This window comes from Cyrtonyx montezumae, unplaced genomic scaffold, assembly GCF_038088225.1.
Source record: "Cyrtonyx montezumae isolate F1298 unplaced genomic scaffold, pur_monq_1.0 scaffold_15, whole genome shotgun sequence".
In the NCBI taxonomy this organism is placed as follows: domain Eukaryota; kingdom Metazoa; phylum Chordata; class Aves; order Galliformes; family Odontophoridae; genus Cyrtonyx; species Cyrtonyx montezumae.
In genome coordinates, this window is record NW_027071881.1 from 4,945,115 (window position 1) to 4,967,272 (window position 22,158).

A 22,158-nucleotide genomic window follows, 5' to 3' on the forward strand; every position below is an offset into this window, starting at 1 on the left:
TCTGCACACATACGGGGGCACAGATGTGCATACATACGTGTATACCCTGATCTGGTGGTTAGCATCCATGCCTGTGTCAGGGGGTCTTTAGAATCCTCCTAAGCCATTCTGCGAGCCTGTGAGTATGTATATGATATCACAGCACTGGGAACCTGGCTCCGAGGCAGCACGCAGTCACTCCGCGCCGTTCCCGTCCCAACCCCAAGCTGCCCGTGCGGGGTCTCGAACCCACAGTCCTTCACTCACCTCGGTCACCTGAGGGCGCCAGGAAGACCTCCGCGCCGCAGGGGGGCGTGCGGCGCAGGGGCGTGCAGCCCGGCCGCTTTGTGGCCGCCGCTCTGGCCGCCCTCTCTATGGTCGGCCGCGGCGCGCAGTTGCCATAGCGCCTCCGCCGCGCGGAGTGCAGCGCTCGGGAAGGAGCTGCGGCCTGGGCCGGCTCGGGGCCCACCGCGGGACGGGCGCTGAGCGGCAGGTGAGGCTGCGTGGGACCGGTGCGTGGAGCTCCGGATCCGGGAGCCGCCGTTTCCCGGAGGGGTGGAGGCGTTTCTCCGCTCCTTCGCTGCGCTTCTGCCCGCGGGCCCGGGTAGGAGAGCTGCGCTGCTCCCGACGGCTTCCCGGGGTGCTGCGGGATCGGCGCGACCTTACCGCGTCCGCGGGGTGTTTCGGTGCTTTGGTGAAGGTGCGTTCAAGGTAACGTGCACCTTTCTGGGGGTAAAGGTGTTTTCTTGGTGTCCCACCTGGCGGTGGTACCTGCGCGGCCGTTGAGTGCGGTCTGGTTCTTTTTGGGTTGGTCTCAGTGGTCCATTTTGAAATTACATTTTGAAACGAGCAATGGTTTGGAGTACTGTTGCCGTTTCCACCTTGCCACCTGCGTTTTGCAGAGCTGAGCTATGGGCCGTGAAGCCATTGGCTTTGAATGTTCTTTCTACTCCTTCACACAATGCTATCTCTTTGACCCGTTTTGCATTCACAGCGGTCAGGAGGAAGATCTCATCCTTCTCAGGGTCCTTTGCTTCTGTAAGCATAATTATGTTCAGTAGAACAATTGGGTCTAATGAAACTAAACAGCTTGCTCAGGCTATTGTGTTTTCTATTAGGAGCAATCCTCTATGCTGGGTGAGCCCTGCTGCAGCTCCCCAGCTGTAGCCCTCTGTGGTGTGGGCGTTCCCACTCAGCTGGTAGCAATTGGATTTAATTTAAAGCTGATTGTCATCACGTTGGTGCTTGTGGATAAGTACTTAACAGCTCAAGTTTCTGTTGAATTGGGTTAGCTTTAAAGCCACAGTTTGGATGCAAACTCCTCAGTCAGGCTAGAACATGAATTTCCAGTGCTGCACATAGAAGGGCCGCTAAAAGTGGTGCTTCAGACTTTGCAATGTGGGCAGGCTGTCATGTGCTCATCTGTTGTAGTACTCTGTTCCTGCTCCTTTTGCTGACTCACCTGGGGCTGCACCTGATGCACTGTGGCTGTGGTCTGTGTCCCCAGCTCCAGCCAGGGGGAATGCTGTCCCTGCACGGTGTCCGTTGGCTTTGCTGGAATATATGGAGGAGAAGGTGCCTTTCTGTCTCTTGTACTGTGTTGCTGTACACATGTAGGGTGGCTTGGAGTGTCTGCTGTCTGAAACCTTTGAAAGGCTGTGAGGTGTACAGAGCCTGATCCAAAGATGAGCAACTCCTATGCCTATAACTGTCTGCTTGAGGGTGGAAAGGGAAGAGGGATTAATGTGATACCTGATGGAGGACAGACAGTGAAGTGTGTGCATGTCCCTTCTTGGGGTGAACTGTTCAGGAGCTGCCCCCTAAGCTGGCTGAGAGGGGCTGCAGATATGTGGTGGTGGGCATGGGGGAGCCTGGTGCTTCTCTGTGGTCTAGGCTGGGATGGGAGCATGGCATGATTTTGCTTCCTGCAGAACCCTGCCCACCCCTGTGCCCCAGCTTTCCATCCTTATGCTGATGGCACCTATCTGTATCTGCTGTACCTTGTTGGCTTTCCTCTGCTTCCTGGTGAAGGTCGTGGCAAGAAGGCAGAGATTAGTGCTTTGAGCTTGCACCAGCTGGCTCTCAGGGAGCTGGAAGGCTCTGTAGGATGAGTAACTGTGGTCTCCATCTCACATGTGGGGGGAGAGTTGCACTGCCCTGAGTTGATGTGAGAAGCAGCACTTGTCTGCAGGTTTTGTCACCAGATGGTACATCCCCCTGGAGTTATTCAGCCTTCAGAGAACACTGCCAGGTTGCAAACCCACAGCTCTCTGTAAGAGGCACAGTATGGCTGTCAGATCAGGAGCTCACTTTTCTCACCCAGTTTCTCAGAGCTGAGAGAGAGCATGTTCCAGCTTCTTAAAGCCCTTCTTGGCTTTAGATCTATGTTCCCACGAGGTACTACTTTCTTGAGAAAGACTTGTTGCTTTCTGAGAGGCTGTTTCTCCCTCTCGGTATCTGTAACATCTATGAATTCTTCACGAGTGGTCCTCATTTCTCTCTTCAGCATCTCAGAATAAGAATGTTCACGTTGTGTTTCTGTGTAGGCTCGAGCATTACCATCAGTTTGCTTTTCCCTCCTGACATCTTTTTATATTCAGAATGCCGTGGGAAGTGCTTTGAGGAATGTTGGTAAGCAGTGTCTGTGTGGATTTTTTTCCTCCTGTCTCAGGGCTGATGCTGAGGGAGCACAGTGGGGGGGAACTGGTGCTGGAGTGCTGCAGTACCACGGGGCAGTGCCCTCTCTATAGGACTGCCACTCTGCATTTCTGTGCTCTTCTTTAACATGGAGCTCTTATTCATCAGATGCAATAGTTTCCTTTCTAGATCCTTGCGTTTGATAACTCTGAAGACAAACAGGCCCGTGGTTCCCAGAACAGATTTCAAAATGACAAATTATTCCCCAAAAGAAACGCTTCCTCTGTTTAGATTAACAAAATAATTTTCCTTCTTGGATCCTCAAGCCCCTTCCTATACACGGCGGCCGAGATGTCAGCCTTGATGGATTGTCAGAGCTGTTTTTCAGTGGTTAAACAATAATGAAGCTGTTGTGCTGTGCGGGGGAACACTGTGCTCTGTGTGCGGACTTCGTCCTGGAGAAAGTTTCAATTGTTCCGAGGCAGTGCTGCTCTGAATCGCTGCAGCCTCACGGCTGCCTGGAGCACGGGCTGCCTTGTGATGGCCTGGAGCACGGGCTGCCTTGTGATGGCCTGGAGCACGGGCTGCCTTGTGATGGCCTGGAGCACGGGCTGCCTTGTGATGGCCTGGAGCACGGGCTGCCTTGTGATGGCCTGGAGCACGGGCTGCCTTGTGATGGCCTGGAGCACGGGCTGCCTTGTGATGGCCTGGAGCACGGGCTGCCTTGTGGCCATCACAGCGTTAACGAATCGTTAGGAAACAGTTTATTTTTCACGCTCCGTATGAGGCGTAGATTTCCTCGCCCCTTTGGAGTGCGTCATCAAAAAATAAAAAAGCTAAAGGTGGTGGTTATGAGGAGGTTTGTGCTGTGGGAGCACAGGGCTTGGGTTTCTCCCAGCCAGGGGCTGACACTTGCATAACTCACTGTTTCCCAGCATGAGGCTTATTGGTTGCTGTGTCTGTTTCTGTGTGGGTTACTCAGATGCTGTCTCCGGTTGTGTATCTCTGTGTGCAGCCACCCAGGTGATTTGTAATGTCTCGTGCAGGAGAAATGTGAGGAGGAGGTGATGGACCATCAATGAAAATAGACTCAAAGCCCTCAACCTTCTTTTTCTTTCTTTTCCTGGTGCATATCATGGAGTCACAGAACAGTTTGAGTTGAAAGGGACTCCCAAAGCCATCTGGTCCCACTGGCTGCAGTGCACAGGGGCACCACAGCTCCATCAGTGCTCACAGCCCTCCAGGCTGACCCTGGGGGTGTGCAGGTGTGGGCACTGCTACTCTCAGGGCAGCCTGTGCTGTGCCCCACTGCCCTTATTCTTGGTATTAGCTTCTCCGGGGTGAGGACAACTCCCAGCCTGATTTCTGAAATTCTCATTTCAGTTATTTCCCACTTTGCTCAGAATGACATTCCTGAAAAGAACTGAAATGTTGTTTAGTTTCTGCTGGCATCTCCGCCGCTGAGCTGCGGTGCCTACGAAATGTGCATGGGGAATGCAGCTGGAGTTCAGTGCTGGTAGACAACTGCTTGTACACAGCAAAGCAGGGCAGTTACAGCAGAGTACTTGCAGCATTTCTTGTCTGCCCTGGGAGACAGCTTCAACCTGCAGGGAGCTTCATCTGATAGCAGTGCTGATATCATCTCTGAGCCTTTCCCTGCTGAAAACCTATTTAAAGAGTTTCAGACTGAATATTTTAGAGATACTAACAGCTTAATGCGGTTGTATGGGTTTTAGTTTCAGTTCGCCTTTTTGCTGTGTTAGATGTCGTTTCTATTGCAGCTTTAAACAATGTGCTCAGCAGCAGACAATGAAGCCTTTTCATACCACAAAATGTAGGCCAAACCCAAGCCTGGCTCATGAAAGGCCTCGCTTTGTGCAGCAAGGTAAGGTGATCGTCCTCGGAACAAGCCCGGTCTCCTCACTGGGTTTTCAAGCTGGTGAAAGCTGTGTAACCTGGGAAGTTAATGCTATGGGAGCCTGAGCTTGTTCCTTAGTTTGGGATGGGAATCCTAATAATAAAAGGAAAGGCTTTTATTGCTCTGCCTGGATAACAGATGCAAGCTTGAAATTAGATCTGGAATGTGTGATTGTAGTTCCTAAATTTCTGCTGATTAAAAACAAATGTGAAGAAAAGGATACCAGCTCTTCCTGTGTGCTCGGCCTGCCAGCTCGAGTCCTCATTACTCAGGAAATAGCCTACAAGTATTTAGCAAACCTTCTGAACTTCAAGTAAAGGGGGATTTCTATGGCATCACGTTTTTGAAGCATGAAATCCTCCATGTATCTCTAACAGCAATGTGGTAGTGCTCTGCCTCCTCCAGAGGTCATTCTTTCTCAAGTACCAGGAATGGCTCTTTTCTTTGGATGTGGCAAAATGTCAGTGAAGCTGTTTCTAAACCTGAAATGCTCCATGAAGTACAGACTTCTTGGATGGTATTTTATTCTTGTTGCCAGAACTCTAACTTTGTACTGGTAAAGAGTTAACCCCAGCAGAGCAGGTGAGGAAACTAACTAGACTTGTGCTGTCTTTAGCACTGATTGAAACATAAAGTCAGCCTTCAAATAACCTTCTCTTGCCCCTGTATTTTTAACATTTGTGTTCCGTGATAAATTACACTGTTAGGATGCCCCGTGAAAGGGTAGGGAGGTCCTAAGTACGTATTCACTGTCAGCATTTCTTCCCAGGGGTGCCTTACTTCTTTAAGCTGAGATGTTTCTCTAAAGCGTTCAACTCCATTGTGGCCATAGCAATGTCTGGAAGAGATGGAATGTTAACTTGGTTCCACTATCTGCATGGTGTAGGGGGAAACTGAGGCACAGAGAACTGAAGTGACCATGTGCAAAGGGAGCTGGAAACTGAAACCAGAAATCCTCACCCCTAATTGTCCCTTGTTATCTATTCGGTGACTAATCTGAAAGCAGTTTCCTCATGGAGCCTGTCGAACTTTAGGTCCTATTTTTCCTTAAGTACCAATAAGTGGTGTCTGATTTTTGTGTACATAATCAAAAATGGGGCACTTCCTGAGTCCAAAAGTTCAGCAGCAGAAGGACTTGGAATAGGAGCAGTTGTCTGCTGGGGCTGGAATGCCAGGAACTTATTCTTGGGATCTGGGAGCAGCAGTGAGGGTGCTTGGGTTTATTTCCTTGAAGAACTCCTTGTTAATAGGCAGTGTGAAAGTACGAGGCAGCTTAATATCTTTTCTCAACTTCCCCAGTAGTGTTTTCTTAATGCCCCAGCACTGGGATCTAATCCAGTACTTGTCTGTCATTTAAAAAATGAATCTGGAATGGAAAATAAGTGTTCCTCCCAGTTTCAGAGAAGTGAAATGAAAATGGGATGATGTTTCTGTGCTGCGAAGGTTGGAGGAAAGAAAAGTAATGCGTGAAACTTGCTCCAAACCAAATTTAAAGACAAAACAAAGGCCCTGGGCCCGACAGCTGAAGTGAAACAGATCTCTTGGTTTATAAAACCTAATGATCTCTGGAGCACTGGCTCAGGATGTCTGAGGGCTTGGGCTTACTGTGAGCTGAGACATGGACCAAATCTGCTTGTTGGCCTGGGCCATGTGTGGGAGGTTTCCTCTTGGTGACAAAGGTTTGGGGTCTGGAGGATACAAGTTCTTAAAGGCTAATTGAAGCTTGTATTGATATCTTCAGTCATTTCTGTGTATTCAGGTAGGATCCAACAACCACTTCGTGTTCAACGATCCTGACTCTGCTTTGGTCAGCTGTGCCTCAGTGGTGTGCTGCCCCGCGTCTGTTGGCAGCTTGCACAGATGCTTAAAGTGTTTGGCACAGAGCTTTAACACTCTGCTGTAATACGTAAGTAGAGATGTAATAATAAAGGAAGACAGTTTTTCTTGTCAAGAATTTAGCTGCAAGGATGAGGAATGTGTTCTTGTATGCAGTGGTCTGTACTGATAGTGTAGGTGAGTGTCTACTTGATAAGTTTCACTCCATTTCACTATCTCTAAATAGTGGGCATTATGCTTCCTGGGTTTATTTTGGTATTACAGTTTTAACAAAGCAAGATTTCAGTCTGCAGTGGTTGGGGTTTACAGATCCTTAATGCTCTGCAGAGGCTGAGGATGAAGGAATAAGAGAGGCATGGTTCCTTGGCTGCTGCCATTGGTTGGTTGCTGGCTTGAGAACCTTTCTGCCCTGGAAGCAGGTCCTGCAGGCAGCTGGAGATAGGCTGCTTTACATCATCCTTCCTGTTGATTGCTATATGTAGTTCCTGTTAGTTCTGCTGGCAGACATGGGTGGTAAGGCTTGCACTTTCCCTCAGTTTTCAAGCTCTAAGATGGGGTTGCAAGTAAGCAAGTTTCAATTCGAAAAGCTTCAGTGCTAAATGAAGGCTGTTAGGCCCCAAAATGATTAATATCTATGGAAATGCTTTAAGGGGAGAACTTCAAAGTGTCTCTCAAGCTTTCACCTTTACCAACCTACCACAGATGAGGGTAGATGTTCTCTCATTGCCCACAGATAGGTGACTAAGCCATGAGTGAACCGATTTTTTGGGTTTCAACATTTCCTTTGTTGTCTCAATAACAAAACTTGTATTCAGTTTTCTTGCTTTTCAGTGCTGCCTAATACCCCATACCCACCTTCCTTTAATTATTGGTAAATTCAGAGTTATTCCAGTGAGCTAGAGAACAGAGCTTTCACTCTACTCCAGCTGTGATTATAGAACCATTTGGGTTGGAAAAGACCTCTCAGATCAACTCCCACTGACCACATCTCCGTGACCTTCAGGGGCACTGACCACCACCTTCCCACTGTGCAGCTGTGCCACTGCCTGGTAACTGTTTTGGAGAAGGTTTTCCTAATATCCAACCTGAAAACTTGGCATTTTTCATATTTCAGCACCTGGTTTGGATTTGAATTCAGGTTAATTTGGAATAAGTATAGCTAAGAAGTGAGTTAGTGGTGTTCGTACTTGTTGTGATGTGCCTAAATTACACACATTCACATCTTTTTCAGCCTACCCAAGTAAAAACAGTATTTTTTTTTCTGGCTGCAGCTGAACAGGTGAGAGGTTGCCTACCAGTCTGCTCAGATCTCTGCTGCTGTTTTACTGCATTATCATCCTTCTCACACACACGTGTTCCTGGGTTTGATGTTGTCTTTTCTACAGGTTTGTGGAGTGAGGAGGAAGGAGTAGGCTTTGTGTATTTGGAGTTCTGAGGCATTTTCTGGTTTCTAAAAAAAAAAAAAAAAAAGACTTAAAGTGCACTGTTTAAATAATAAATCTCAAACTTCCTATGAGAGAAGTGGTTTAGGAGGTTTCCAACTGGCACTGCAGCTCATCAGTGAGCGTTCCTAATCCTGGCTGTCTGGGATGGAGGTAGCAGGTTTTGAGAGCATTGTGATGCCAATTACAGTCCCAATTTCAGGCCAATTTAATTCAACTCTGGATGTTAACAGCAGTTCAGCTGTTGAACGAGTAAAACTGAAAGGCTTGAGATTGTGCTTAAAGCATTCTATTCTGGGAGCAGCTACTCTAGGGTATTTCATCTCTCCAAGTCCTTGTGCTTGATGCCCTAAGTGGGATAGGGAGTTTGAGTGCTGCTCACAGTAGATTATGGTGAGATGCATCTTGCTTGCTGTGTGCCCATCCTGCCGAAGCAAGCTGGAGGAGCTCTGCCTGGGGTGATGCCTTGTTCTTCTCCCATCAGCCTCCCCTGTGCCACTGTGCTTCATTCCAAAGATGCACACCTCATTCACTGCGTCAAAATGGAGGATGATGTGCTGCAGTCATGGCCCAAGAGTTCTGAGAGACATAGTTTGGTGTCTTTTTACTTCAAGTGGGAACTTTCATGGTATGATGAAGACACACATGATGTGCCCCCCCCAGAGGAGCATCTCTGAAGCCATGCAATGATGATTAGCTTTTTCCATGTTGGAAACTGAGGTCATTTCTCTTCCTCTGAACCCACGTGGTTATTTTTTTCAGATGTCATTTAGCAATTCACTGCTATATATTGCCACTACAATTTTGGCAGCCTGAAGAAAAAAACAGTTGCCTGAAACAAAATCCGAGGAAGACTTATGATGCTGTGAATGACAGGAGGAGAATGTTAGAGCACAAGCGAGCACCAATTTAGTCCTACCATGAAAAGTACAGATTGAAATAGTATGCAGTCATCGTGGGTTTCTGGGCTGTGGACTGCTGTGTTTTTGGCAGGGCTTCCCCTTTCACTTTCACTTCTGCATGTGGGATAACGACTGTGGCTGCAGGTACACGCACACAGGGTGCCAGGCAGGTATGCGAACAGAATGGAGTACTTTGGAATCTCTACTTTTCTTTTTTCTCTTTCTGACTTGGTTTCAGCTGTACTGTAGCCAACCACAGGGATATGCACGTTGAGTTAATGTGAGAGAGTGCACATTTTGTGTTGGGAAACAGGCTATCGGATGCATTCCTCTTCACAAAGAGTTTGAAGTGAAGGAATTTAAGACAAAGTAGGTAATACTAATTCTTGTCTAGATCTGGGCAGTCGTATTGTGGTGGTAAGTGCTGGTTTGCTTTGTTTTGTGCAGCTTGCTGAAAGAACATCAGTGACTTGGTAAGGGAAAAAGCAGGCTGTTGTTTCATTGCCACCTTGGCAGGTGTCTAGAAACCTAATGAGAGTTAATAGCAAGGAGAACTTAATCTAAATACTTTTCAATATGCACAGTGTGACTTTAGGTCAAAACAAATAGCTTACATTGAAATAACACACACCTCAGGTACCAGTTCCTTTTAAAACAAACCAGGATTTCCAAAGTCCTTGTCTGTGAGTTGGGCAAAGTCACCTGGCACAGGCTGTGCTGTGGAGCAGGAGCAGGGCAGCAGTGTGGGTGCTGTGCATGCCTGGGAGCTGGGTGACTGGAACCAGCTTCCCATGCAGTGCTGCAGAAATCCCTCAGCTTGCTGAGAGCATCCTTCCAGTTTCCCAATGAAATGGTTTCAGAGAGGTGCTGAAAGCATAGGTCCTCGTGCTGGTAGCAGTGCTGGGGGCTTGCTGTTGAGTAGGGCTGATTTCACCTTCAAACTTCTAACAGACAGAGAGCAGCAAGTGTCGGGCACAGTCTGCTTGCAAACTGTAACACAAATGCTGATAAGCACTGATAAAGCTCAAAGTATTTATTTACTCCATGGTAAACTAAGCAGGTAGTGATATAAAGGGGTCTGTGTGATGATGTCCCTTGTACAGTGTAACTAGGAAATAGTCTGGTGCTTTGCTTCTGGGAGCGGTGATAGCTGAGCACGGCTGTGTTTCAGTGGTGGAGCAGTGCTGGGGCCTCACTCTGCTCCTTCCTGTGCAGCTCCGTGCCCTGCCCCAATGCACTGTGCTGTTTGCTGCTCTGTGGTGAATGGATGTCACTTCCTTGATTCAAATGCTGGTGTGCAGCCAAATTGCCTTCCTCTGGGCTCATGTGCTCTGAGAAGCAGTCCTGAGCTGTGCTCCTTCCCCAGCTGGGTGTGTTGGGATGTGTGTGCCTGCTGCTCCCACCTGCAGCAGCCTCTCCACCTGTGGCTGTTGGAGAGACTGAAGGTGGATCACCCAAAGGTGCAAGCTGTGTGACCAGGCTTGAGCCCCCTGCATCCAGTGGGCAGGTGTAGGTAGTGTGCAGACACATTCCTTGGTATGTGGAAGCCTGGCTGAGCCACCACAAAGTAACCTGGATGTCTGCTCCTGTCTGAGCTTGCTGCAGGCTGACTGAATGCCCCATCCTCTTTGATGCTGACCACTTTGTTAGGCTGGTATCTGAGTGGCTGATCAAACTGGTGAGTAATTGTTTGTTTTCATAAAGATTGTCAGTGCTGTATACTTGGATGAGTAGAGATGTCTGATATCAAGTCCTGATGTCAGCCTCTTCCCCTAAACTCTCATGTTTCTAGCAGTGCTACAGTTCAGATGTTTTTGTGGTTTTCCCTATAGATACAATTTTTTCCATCCTTAGGTAAAAAAAACCCAACAAAACAACCACCAGTCTGGCTAGATCTGCTGTCACAGCTCTGAATGAGGTAGCTGTGCCTCCTGCTTGCTGGAGGGGGCTGGCTCTGGCTCTTCTGTTTCCTCTGAGCTGGTTCAGACTCCACCTGTGCAGGTGCTGTGCTTGGGACAACCTGCCTGCTTGCCTCTTGGAAATGCCACCTTTTGACTTTCCCTCCTGCCCCAGTGGATGGTTTCTCCCATTCATTGTAATCCAGGTCTGTGTGCCTGTGACACAGACTGATAAACTGAGTAAATGTCACTTGATAACAGGGCTGCAGAATAACCTGCTCAAGTAAATGCTATTTTGTGCCCAAGGAAGCAGTGACTTCACTTTTCAAGTGGTAGGCTATTAGTGGAACTAAATTTTAGCAGCACATTCATTATCAGTGTGGGTTTAGCCTGTGTGATTTTTTTAATGAGGAATTATAGACTGTTTTTAACGAGGCACCAACTGATTAACTCATTAAATACTTCAGCCATTGCAAAGCAAGCTTCATGAAAGTGGGATCTGTAGAGTTTTGCAGCATGGAATAATAATGTAAAAATCAGAATTTAAAAATGCTAGAGGAAGAAAGATATTTTGAAGTTGCAGTGACCTGTTGGGCTTTCTGAACAGATTTCAGCAGCCAAGCTGCTCTTTGTTTTGCACTTCCCTCCCTTTTTGGCACCTTCCTCTGTTTGCAGTAACTTCAAGGGTCAGTGGTGGCTGCAGGACTCCTGGGAGGAGGAGGACTTGTTGGGACTTCTGCTCGTGTGGGAGCAAAATCAGCTGCTGCAGGAGCACTGTTCCTTTTGATCCCTTCACTCAAGTGCCTCCTTGGTGCTGCTGTGCTCCTTTCCTCACATTCCTGAGCAGCCAAGCACACTCATGGATCTTTATTAAAAGGATTTGAAAGCTCAAAGCTTCTGAGATGTTAGTTTTGCTCGCTCTGGTATTTCATGGCTTGCATTCTTGTAAAAACCTTTTCCTATTCAAACATAAACTCGTACAGCCAGAGCCCATCCTTTGGTAGAAATCTGTGATGTGTGTAACAAATCCTGCACTTAGACAGTCTCTGCTGCTCCAGCCAGGAAGGTATTGGCATTAATACTGCACGTAGAGTAAGAGAGATGCTGAGAGCCTTAGTTAAATGCTATTGAGTATAGGAAGCACCAAAACTCATGCACGTGTTATGAATACTGTCTCTGGTAGTGTATGGGACAGAACCTTGAACATCAGTGGTATTTCCTCTGGGACAAAGTAGTGTTTGCACATTCATGCAGAGCTCATGGAGATGGGGAGAGCTGGTTTCCCCATGGGTGACTGTGTTTGCATGCCCAGGCAGGGCTGGTTTTGATCCTGTTCCCCCACCCTTGGCTTTCTGGTCCTGCAGGTGCATGGTGTGGGGCAGGGTGGCCTGGCTGCTTGCAGTTACCTGCTGCTTGCCTGCAGTTCAGCCTGTGCTTTCCCAAAGGTGTGATCTGCTGTCGTCCTGCAGCTGTGTGGGTAAAACATCTATTTTCTAATAATAACAACAAAAATAATAATAATAACATCTATTTTCTGCCACTGACCACTGTGAGCCAATCCGAGAATAATGAAGACTGGTGCTGTCAGCCCTGCCTGTGGTATTGGCTTGCTGGTGCAGCTAACATCTTTTCCTCGAGAAATTGTTGGAGAACTGGTTGTGTGGCTGTCACACATCCCCACAGGGTGCTTTCAGTGGAGCATCTCTGCCAATGCAAGCCCTGCGTGCAGGCAAGCTTACATGCAGAGGTTTGCAAGTCAATAAAACCTGACGTGTGCTGCTGCAGCTGTGTGCCTGTGTTGTGTGCGTGGCTGTCATGTTTCCACATGCTGCCTTCTCTTACTGATGGAAGGTGTCTTTGGGAGAAGGCCCACAGAGCAGGGGCAGCCTGGGCAGTAGCTGTTGTCAGCCTTTCTGCTTCCCAGCAATGACAGATCAGCTGAATTTCATCTTACTTTGTGCTCTCCCTTGTTTTTCCTCCTGATGTTTGACACATCGCAGTGTTCCTGAGTGAATACGTGGGCTTGTTAGGAAAACAAAGTGTTGGGGGTGGGCATTTGTGTGTAGTGCTGTCGTGGGTGGCCTCTGGTTTGTGGGGTCTTTGAAGCAGGAGGAGCACTTGACATGGGCACAGGCCTGTGCTGCTGCAGGGCCTGGGGATGCTGGTTTCACTGCACAGGGATTTCTCCTGGGGTTTAGATTTGCAGCTGCTGAGAACAAATCTCCAAAACAGCACAGTTTAAAAGACAAATTCAGTGGTTTTGGATGATATTGGGATGTGCTAATGTCTGACAAGGGCTGATTGCTTGAAAATCTATGTGCAGAAAGTAACTCTTTTTAACGTATGATATCTAAAGTGTGTTTTGCTTACAGTGCAGAGCTGATACAAGTGGGTGATGTGTTACTGCAGTTCACAAGCCCCCTCTCCGTGTACTTATCAAGTGATAATTACCTCTGCTTATCCAGCATGCCAGCTGTGACATGTGGAAGTGAGTGCAGGCTGACACTGCAGGGCTGTGTGGCACTGAGTGCTGCTCTCATTCATTCTCGTGTACAGTTCTAAACAACAGCCGTGTTTCAGCTCATCTCCCAACACTGTGCTGCTAGCCCAGGGGCTGCAGAGTGAAGGCAGAAGTGCAGAGGGTGCAGTTTGTGCTCTGTTTCACTGGAACATGGTGACACGTGGAGTGTGCTCTAAAAACAGTGTCCAGATGAATTGCAATTCCTCTGTAACTCCCCAAGCAAGTTCCCAGCAGTGTGTTCCTGGGGCACTTCCACATGGGTGGTCTAAGAAGGCAAAGCTGTTTTGCACTGAGCTGTTGGGATTTCAGGCTGTGTGTATGCATCACTATTTGGCTTGCAAGAGAACAAACAACTAATTATGAGTCTCATGTCACAACTGCTTTCCCAAATAAGTTAGTGGAAGTTATACCTGTTTTTTCTTAAGTTACTGATGCTTACTTGCTTTTCCCCTTTCAGTTACTATGTGGGCAAGCTGCTGTAACTGGTTCTGCCTGGATGGCTCACCCGAGGAGATGCAGGCACCGCAGGGAGCCCGTGCCCAAGCCTACTCCAACCCTGGGTACAGCTCCTTCCCATCTCCCACTGCTTCTGAGCAGAGCTGCAAGGCATGTGGGCTGCACTTCGACAGCTCCTCGAGGAAGGTGAGTTGTGAGAATCTGCCACGGTGCCACCGCTTCAGGGAGTGGCTGGTTTGCAGTGTGCCCTGTGACTCCCCCTTCTCTACAAAGAGCCAGCGTGAAGAGAAGTGGGTGCACACTGGAGGCATCTGATCTGAGGCTACCATATGGAAAATGGCAGCTTCTCTGTGCTTCTGTATCTTGTAGCTGTTCTTTTGCAATTAGCAGACACTGTTAAAGATGGCATAACCTCCATCTTGGCTTTCCTAGCTGTAATCACTTAGAAGAGCATTGTGTTCAATGTCAGCTTTTAATTTACCCCTTAAAAAGAAAAAAAAAAAAAAGCTGAGTAGTTTATCTCTGCTTTCAGTAAAGGAAAATCCATGCATCTCTTGCAAGCTACTGTTGCAAACTAAAAGCCCTGAAGTTTGTGTGTTGTGCTGAAGCTTGGTGCCAAAAAAAAAGCCCGACCTAATCCATTTCATCTTGTTTGTGGACTTTGTTTGTGAGCATATTGATGCCAAAACAATTGTTGCCACAAGGTCTTTTAATTAGATAGCAAACATTACCATGGACATTATTGGGGTGTGGTGGTTCCTATAGTGCTGCTTGAAAAAGCTTTGAGCAAGGAAAGCTGTTCAGAGTCCAAACTGCTGCCTCAGTGTGTGATATATTCATGCATGTTGACAAACAGGGGAGAAATGGTAAATCTTGGTCCAGCTGTGGCTTTTTACTCTTCAAACAACAGGGATGTTGATGCATTTTTGTACTGGGAAGTGCTCCAGAAATCATTCCAACTTGAGATTCTATGGTGCTCCTCCTCTTTGTGCTCTCAGACTTTTCTCTGACAGTGGGCAGGCTGAGCCAGCTGGGAATAGTGCAGGCACTGCACGTGGCTGTGTGTAGTGTTGTCTGTGCACTGTCCTGTTCCTGTGGTGTCTTTGCAAATACTTGCAGAGAGTTATTCTGAATCCCACCTTAATTCATCTGTGTAGTAGCAAATAGCGGATGGAGATGTTTCTGCTCTTGAAATGTGAATAAATCATGCAGTTAAATGTGGATTATGCTGTATCTTCTGGAATCTGTGTTGCAGTGTAAGCTGTTTGCAGGGCAGTCCTGTTGTATGTCACTGGTAAAGCTCTGCATATGTGAAAACACAGTGACTTCTGGGGCTAGGTATAACTCTGGTGTGCAGATTACTGGGGATCTGCTGAAGCAACACGAGATGTTTCAGCCACCAGCAGAGTTCTGCTCTTGTCCTGGTGCTGGCTGGCTGTGGGACAGCCCAGTACCATGTGTGCTCCTGCCTCAGCTTGCTCCCGTTCACTGCTGTCCGTGGAAAATGTGTGAGGCCTACATTCTGTATTGTGAAGGGGGGCTCCGAAGTCACAGGCCACTTCTGCCACCCTGGCTCCTGGGCTGACTGGAGCTGGATGGCTGCAGGAGCTGATGTGGAGCAGGGCAGGAAGGCTGCTAGAGCTCTGCCTGCTCCAGATGGGGATTTGCCATAAAGAACTGTATACACAACTTAGGGAAAAACTGCCGTGTTTGTAAGCTGTCTTAATTCTTTAATTCTGTTGATATGGACCAAGCTATGTATGAAATCTCACTCTGATGAAGTAAGGCCACAGAAGACTTTCCTTCCAGGAGAGGCAGTACTTCTGAACTCGTGTCCAGCTAGTCCTTATGCTGGATGGAAAATGAACTGCTTCTGCACTGCAGACCACATGGATAACTTAAATGATGATTTAAATTCAATAAAAAAGGCAGAAGGGTGTCATTTTCAGTACTTGGATTTGAATCATATTGTATTTTTAATTTTCACATAGTGTGGCACCTACTGAGAAAGGAGAGGGGTAGGGAACGTATGAGTGGGGAATGCACTTGTAAGATGCTTTTCAGTAATGATTGGAGCATCGTTAAAAGACGTGGAATTGAATTGTGGAAGCGTGGGTTGGGATGGCTTCCTCTGAGGATAAACAGCAGTGGTAATGCTGAGAGTCCTGGTTGTGCTTTGATTTCTTGAGCCCATGACAGATAACTGGGGCTGGCTGTGGCACTGCTGTTTGGAGAAAGCATGTTGCATAACACAGCCTTTGTACCACAGTGTGTGTGATATCTGGGCATGGAGGCACAGTCCAGGGCTGGAAGGTCCTTGGCTATAGAGTGCGTTCCCGTGGGAGTCTGTGAGCCTGGGGAGGGCTCCTTCCAGCTGGAGGGAAGCACAGTGTGTATGTTTGGGTTTTCCCCTCCCCCTTATTTCTCCTGGTAAGCCTCCTGCAGGGGTGGGCTGCTGAGGGGGGAAGTGCTGTCTGTGTGGTTGCTTACCATTAACTGACCTTCCTGTAGTACTTGTTCTCCCATTCCAAGCACAACCAGAAGACTCTGTCTCTACCCTGAGACTTCTTTAAGTAACTGCATTGCTTTTGCAATCCTGGGGTCAAAAAAAAAAAGGTCAGCTAAAAGCTTTTAAAGCGTATTTTTCATAATGACCAAGCTACAGGACATTTATCAGAACTGGATGGTAGGTGGAGATTGCCCTTCCTGCCTTGTTTGTGACTGATGAATGCTGCTTTTACTTGGCATGCCCCCAGAGAAAAGCAATTCTGAGATGAGTTTCAGGTTTGTATGGCTGGAGATTCCCCCTGTGGCTCAGTGGCAATCTGTGGGCTGGCAGTGTGGGGCTGCCAAACTGCAGAGGGGCTTGGGAGGTGCTGTGCTCCATCTGTGTGCCTGTGGAACATGGCACATGTCTGCTTTCTGTGAACTGTTGCATTAGAGGTGTTCTTGAATTGCAATTCATGAAACTTTTTCTTCCAATCACTTTCTATTTGTCACTCCCCCAAGTCTTATGGACATTTTTTCTTTCAGTGAGGCTACTCAGCCATAAATAAGCAGAAGGGGTAAAGCTATTTCTCAATCCCAAGTGACTGTAGAAATAAAGAGCATAAATCATAAAACCCAGGTGCAGCCCAGAATTTGGGTGGTGTGGCTCATGGTCTTTTTGAAGTGCCTTTTACAGTTCCTATTGGAAAATGTGGGGTTTGACTTTTTTTCCCCGAAGTGTTGGCTGGTTTCTGCAGAAGTCAGCACAAGTGGTTGGAGCTGCTGAGAATCGAGCAGTGGGGGATGTACACGCTGAGCAACAGAACTTGATCTGGAAAGCTTTTAAACATCTGGGGCCTAGTATTTCTGAAAGTTCCAACTCTCTGCCTAGCACAGATTCCTTCACACTGGTTTTGCTGTTCTGCCAGTCAGTGTAGGCCTTGTGTAGTCTCTTTTTCCTCTTACAGTGAAAAGATTCCTTTGGTGATTGCAGTGAACTGGAGAAGAAAGGGTGGGAGGCAGTTGCCTGTAGTGAGCAGTAAGAAATGGTTCCCTCTGATGCTGGAGCTTTCCTGCTGCACAGAGTGCTGGTTTGTAGGTTTTAGCAGGCTGGGCTTTACTCTGTGGGCAGCCTTGCAGATATCTTGAGATTTCATCTGTGGCTTCAACTGGATGAGCAGGTCCGGATGAACGTGGATAAACATGGTGTAGAGTTATTAGAAGTGCATTTCTTCCTGAGCAGGTCTCTGGTGTGAGCAGTGCTTTTCCAGGAGCCGTGAGGATCTGCTCTTAGGAGCACCCATACGTACTTGGTGCCGCTTGTAAACGAGGGTCTGATGGTGCCCTGTTTGATCCTGTTCTCTTTGCCAGCATATCTGCTTGGACTGTAAGAAGAACTTCTGCACGTCCTGCTCCAGCCAGCCTGAAGGTGGCCCCCTGCTCTGCCACCTCTGTCAGCGTGTCCGAGCCACAGCTTTTCAGCGGGAGGAGCTGATCAAGATGAAGGTGAAGGATCTGCGCGACTACCTGGCGCTGCGGGAGATTTCCACCGAGCTGTGCCGTGAGAAGGAGGACCTGGTGTTCCTGGTTCTTGGCCACCAGCCGGTGCTGAGCCAGGAGGATCAGCTGGGAACAAACCCATTTAACACTAGTGCCTCTGGACAGCAAGACTTTGTGATTCTCCCACCACCCAGCACAGCATCTCCTACCTCACACGACGTGTCCCCGCTGTCTGCAGATCCTGTCTCGAGTCCGCTAGCTCAGGAACACCAAGAGGTACAGTGTGTAACCAGAAGCATCTTCTGCAGGTTGGCCTATCTCTAAGATGCTGCACGGTGCTCTGTGAGGAGGCAGTGTGCTGTGGAAACTCAACGCTAAGGATGCCTGCTTAAAAAGCAGGTGCACAGATCTGTCTCTGTGCTGTTGTTGACAACTTGGACAACCATTTAATCTAATACTACATACAGTTATCACTGATCATTGAGTGCAAGCACAGTTCAAAGCAATCCTGCATGCTGGGAAAGGGTGCAGTGAGGTGGGTGAGGCTTTTAGTGTCACCTGCACCCACAGCAGTGGAGATAAAACCCCAGTTCTGTTGCTAGTCTCCTGCTTATGGTGAATGCTGTTGTTCTGAACCTTGTAAAGGTTTGCCTTTTTTTTTTTTTTTTTAAATTGATTTTTGCTTTGTTTGCCTTTCTGCTATCTGGTCTGGGAAGTTTACACAGTGTTTGACATCTGCTCCTGGTCCTATTACAGAAGTTAATAGCTGTATTTACTTCCTGTGGACCAGCGCAGTGAAAGTTGATGTACTATGTACCTTCTGCTTCCCCAGCAGATATCTCTGGTACAAAAAATTTCCTGAAATGACTTAAATACTTGAGGTTGTTGGTTTTTTTTTTTTTTTTTAATTTAAAGAGCCTTTTTGTTCTCATGTTTTCTGGATGTTGTCAGTCCCAGTTTGTTTTTTACCTTTGTACTCTTCTATTACTGCCCTGTAATGCGTTTCAGCTTCCTTTCTTGACTCACAGGACATCCTGCTACAGCTCAGGTCCCCTTATTGTTAATATTGTTTTGTAAACATTAGCAAGTCACCACTTCCCCAAGTAGGATGGTAACACTACAGCCTCATTTGTCAGCACAGAAATCAGACGGAAATGACAGCTGAGGACCAGCCAGCTGCAATTACACTGCAGTTCCTTTCACTTCATTAGGTGATCAGAGCAACTGCCCCTTCTTTCTCCAGTGTTGTTGCTGCTGGTCCTTCACTTAGTATGTCCTACTTACCTGATCCAGAACCAGCTGAGGGTTATTTCTGTACGGGTACTTTGAAGACAACCTGTAGTCTTTGGGTAGTTTTACAGAGGGGGCCTTAGGAAGAGCCTCACACTGATACCTGGTGTGCAGTGTGCTGCACAGGAGATACTTCTGCCAGCATGCCTAGCTCTTCCTTTGTGCTGCCATTTGTCAGTCCAGTGGGTGTGTGGGGGGGTGCTGCAGTTATACCAAGCTGTAAAACTTATTTCCCTCAGGACACACAGAAATATAGTGTTGGTGAAAGCTTTATTTCCTCTTTTAGGGAATTGGTTATGCACCTCCAAGCCAAGTTGGTATGACAGGAGTTGAGAAAGCAGCAGAAGCACCAGCAGAGGAGGAGACACAGGTTTGTGTGTCTTAGAATGAGATGAGGAACTCCAGGTTTCCCAGGCTGTATTTGCCACCACAGAATCACTTCTCCAGAGAGCTGGGTGGCTAAACACAGCAATGCAGGCTGAACACTCCCAGACCTGGCCAGCTCCCTCCTTTAGCATCATCCTGCTCTCCACATACAGAAAGAGCTGGTGTCACTTGGATGCTATCACCTTAGGAAAGATTAATTCCCATCCTAGGGTTTGTGTTTCTGATGAATTCCCACTCTGTGCATGTTGAAAGTTCATTTAAATTGTAATGCTAAGTGTTGAGGGCAAGAATCATTCCAAGTATTTTCCCTTTCAGTCTACTGACTCAGAAGATAACCTGGTGCAGGGGAGGAAGGCTTCTCTTTCTGATCTGACAAGCATTGGAGATATCAGTGAGTTGTCTGTGCGACAGCTGAAGGAGATTCTTGCTCGCAACTTTGTCAACTACAAAGGCTGCTGTGAGAAGTGGGAGCTGTTAGAGAGGGTGACTCGTCTTTATAAAGAGAAAGACCTTCAGCATCTAGGTAAGAAACGTAGCAAGTGTGTACCTGTTCTCCTTTTCTACAGTTATAGAAGGGAGTAAATTGTATCTGACATTTCTTCTTCTAAGTGAAAATAGAGGTTTAAGTTCTAATATACACATTATAGTGAAAGTAACTCAACTATTCATCAGTTTTGTACGTGTTAAAAGAGGACAGCATTATGTGGAGAGTGACTTCCCTGTAGTAGCAATAAAAGAGAGCCATCTCAGGACTTTGCATAGCTGTGGCAGACAGTGCAGGTTGCTGCATCACCCACAGAGCAGCTGATTGTGACTGCAGACAGATGACTGCAACTGCTTTCATCACTTGACTCGTGGCAACTGGCAGAGTGAGCAGGAAAGTGCCTTACCATAAACCATAGAGATGCAGCTGGCCTGTCAAGAGCAGGCTGTGGTCAGCAGCTGGCTCCTGCTGCTGAACTGCTGTGGTTACCTGTGCTTTGGTTTTGTATTCCCTATCTCACAAGGGATCTTCCTGTTCTTTGCTTGCACAGCTGACTGGTGAGAATGCAGTGGTGTGTGTGCTAAAAGAACGTACGTGGCTTGACTTTCAGGTCCCAGCGTGCAGTTTCTGGTAACTAAAAACAAACCAAAACCACAAAACAAAAACAACCATAAACTTACAAATACTTACAGCAAAAGAGCTGTTATATGCTTCTGTTTTATTTTATGCTTTTGACAGAATGTATCCTTTCCCCTCCATCTCTGCTACCTGTTTGTGTGAGTGTGTTCAGCAGTGTGGGTCAGATTGTTTAACAGCAAAGAAAGTGGCACAAGGGGCTGCCAGAAGTGTAGGTATAGTACTGCTCGAGGAGCTTTCTTCCCAGTTTCTCTTATTCCCACTGAATAATGTTCTTTCTTTATGTTGCAGTTTCTGACACTGATGATCAAACTGGTAAGTAAGATTCATGTTGCTTCATTTGTGTCATTGCTGAGAATCTCAGTGCTACCACATCCATTTCCATTGTGCAGAAAACACTATGTAAAAGATAAAGCTTCCTAGTTTGCCCTTGGTAGGAGCTTTATACCACATGAATGAAGCTGCAAAGGGGATTTTTCAAAGCTTCAGTGTGAGAATAATTCAGAAGCTGTTGGATTAAGACAACTGAGACTGCACAGTGATGTACCTTTCTGTCTCATGCAAGCTGGGCTCTCTTGTTTAATCAGGTGGTGCTGGGCTCCCTGGTGTGGAGGACAACCTCTGCAAAATCTGCATGGACTTACCCATTGACTGCGTCCTGCTCGAGTGTGGCCACATGGTCACCTGCACCAAGTGCGGGAAGCAGATGAGTGAGTGTCCCATCTGCAGGCAGTACGTGATCAGGGCTGTCCACGTCTTCAAGTCCTAAGTGTGTGTAAGGAGGACTGGTGATGCCTTAAAGCCTCGTCTGCTGTTAGAGAGATGGGCAGAGTTGCTACAAAAAGTTAGGCCAGAGGTTGCTTACTCGAGCCACGTTTGCCTGTGCCCTTCACCATACTGTTTTACACCACAGTGCCTGGACTCCCTGGAGCTTATTGCCAGCAGCAGACAAATAATTAACAGCCTCCATTCTAGAGTAACTGGACCCACAGGTGGGAGACAAATGGATGCCTAACTTTTCATCACAGATCCTGAAGCTTCTTATTTTTCACTGAATAACAAACACAGTAGACTGTGGTCTCAAGAAGTGACATGTTTTGCTGCTACTGAATGGTGATTCTACTTCCCTGGCGTTGTGTTAGGCAGCACACCCACTGACAGCTTAGTTTTCAAGGAGTGATTATGTTTTTTTTCCTGAATTTATTATCTTATTTGCTTGCAGGACAGGCAGATTGCCTCCAATTTCCATCTTCAGAACAAGCTTAATTCTAGCCTGGTAGGATTATGGAAAAAAATGTTCTGTTTGAAGATGGGCTACCCGTTATTGGGGGGCAGGGAATAATGCGTAGTGAAAGACTGTGAAACACACAGCTTTACCTTGCCTGGGGTTTGTTGTTTCCCCCAGTGGGATGGGGACACAGGGTTTGGTGCTGTTGGTTTGACTTTGTAGGTTTCCTTACAGTACATGTCAGTGGTCACTTCATGTGATTAAGGAGCTAAGAATCCACAGCTGCTTAGGTTTTGTGAGCTAGAGTTCTACTGCTACACAATCATAGTTAAGTGTAGGGGACCCTAGACCTCAAAGAAAGTGGAGGTGAACTTTATCTCCCTTGAATCAATAAAGTGAGAAGTGAGCACCCATCACTGCAGGAGCTTCTATTTACTGCAGCCCTGCTGCATTAGGAGTGCTTAGCAAAAGCTTGTGTCCTGTGATCGTTCTGCTTTGAGGGTGGGTAAGGTCTGTGGTGAGACAGGTGACAATCACGAGCCCTTGGAGCTGTCCTC

At 47.3% G+C, this 22,158-nt stretch overlaps 1 protein-coding gene across 3 annotated transcripts; it reads left to right on the forward strand.

Annotated features, from left to right (window-relative positions):
• Positions 1–407: 407 nt before the first annotated feature.
• Positions 408–21,545, forward strand: RFFL (ring finger and FYVE like domain containing E3 ubiquitin protein ligase). Of its 3 annotated transcripts, none has more exons than XM_065731805.1 (7): positions 408–472; positions 13,591–13,775; positions 17,448–17,852; positions 19,153–19,236; positions 19,569–19,776; positions 20,665–20,688; positions 20,961–21,545. In XM_065731805.1, exons 2-7 carry the CDS (start codon positions 13,596–13,598, stop codon positions 21,140–21,142), a joined length of 1,083 nt encoding a protein of 360 aa, XP_065587877.1. In that variant the 5' UTR covers positions 408–472; positions 13,591–13,595; the 3' UTR covers positions 21,143–21,545. The 3 variants fall into 3 exon arrangements, with proteins under 3 accessions (XP_065587877.1, XP_065587876.1, XP_065587878.1); XM_065731804.1 differs by lacking the exon at positions 408–472 and adding an exon at positions 12,247–12,359; XM_065731806.1 differs by lacking the exons at positions 408–472; positions 19,153–19,236 and adding an exon at positions 12,247–12,359.
• Positions 21,546–22,158: the final 613 nt, after the last annotated feature.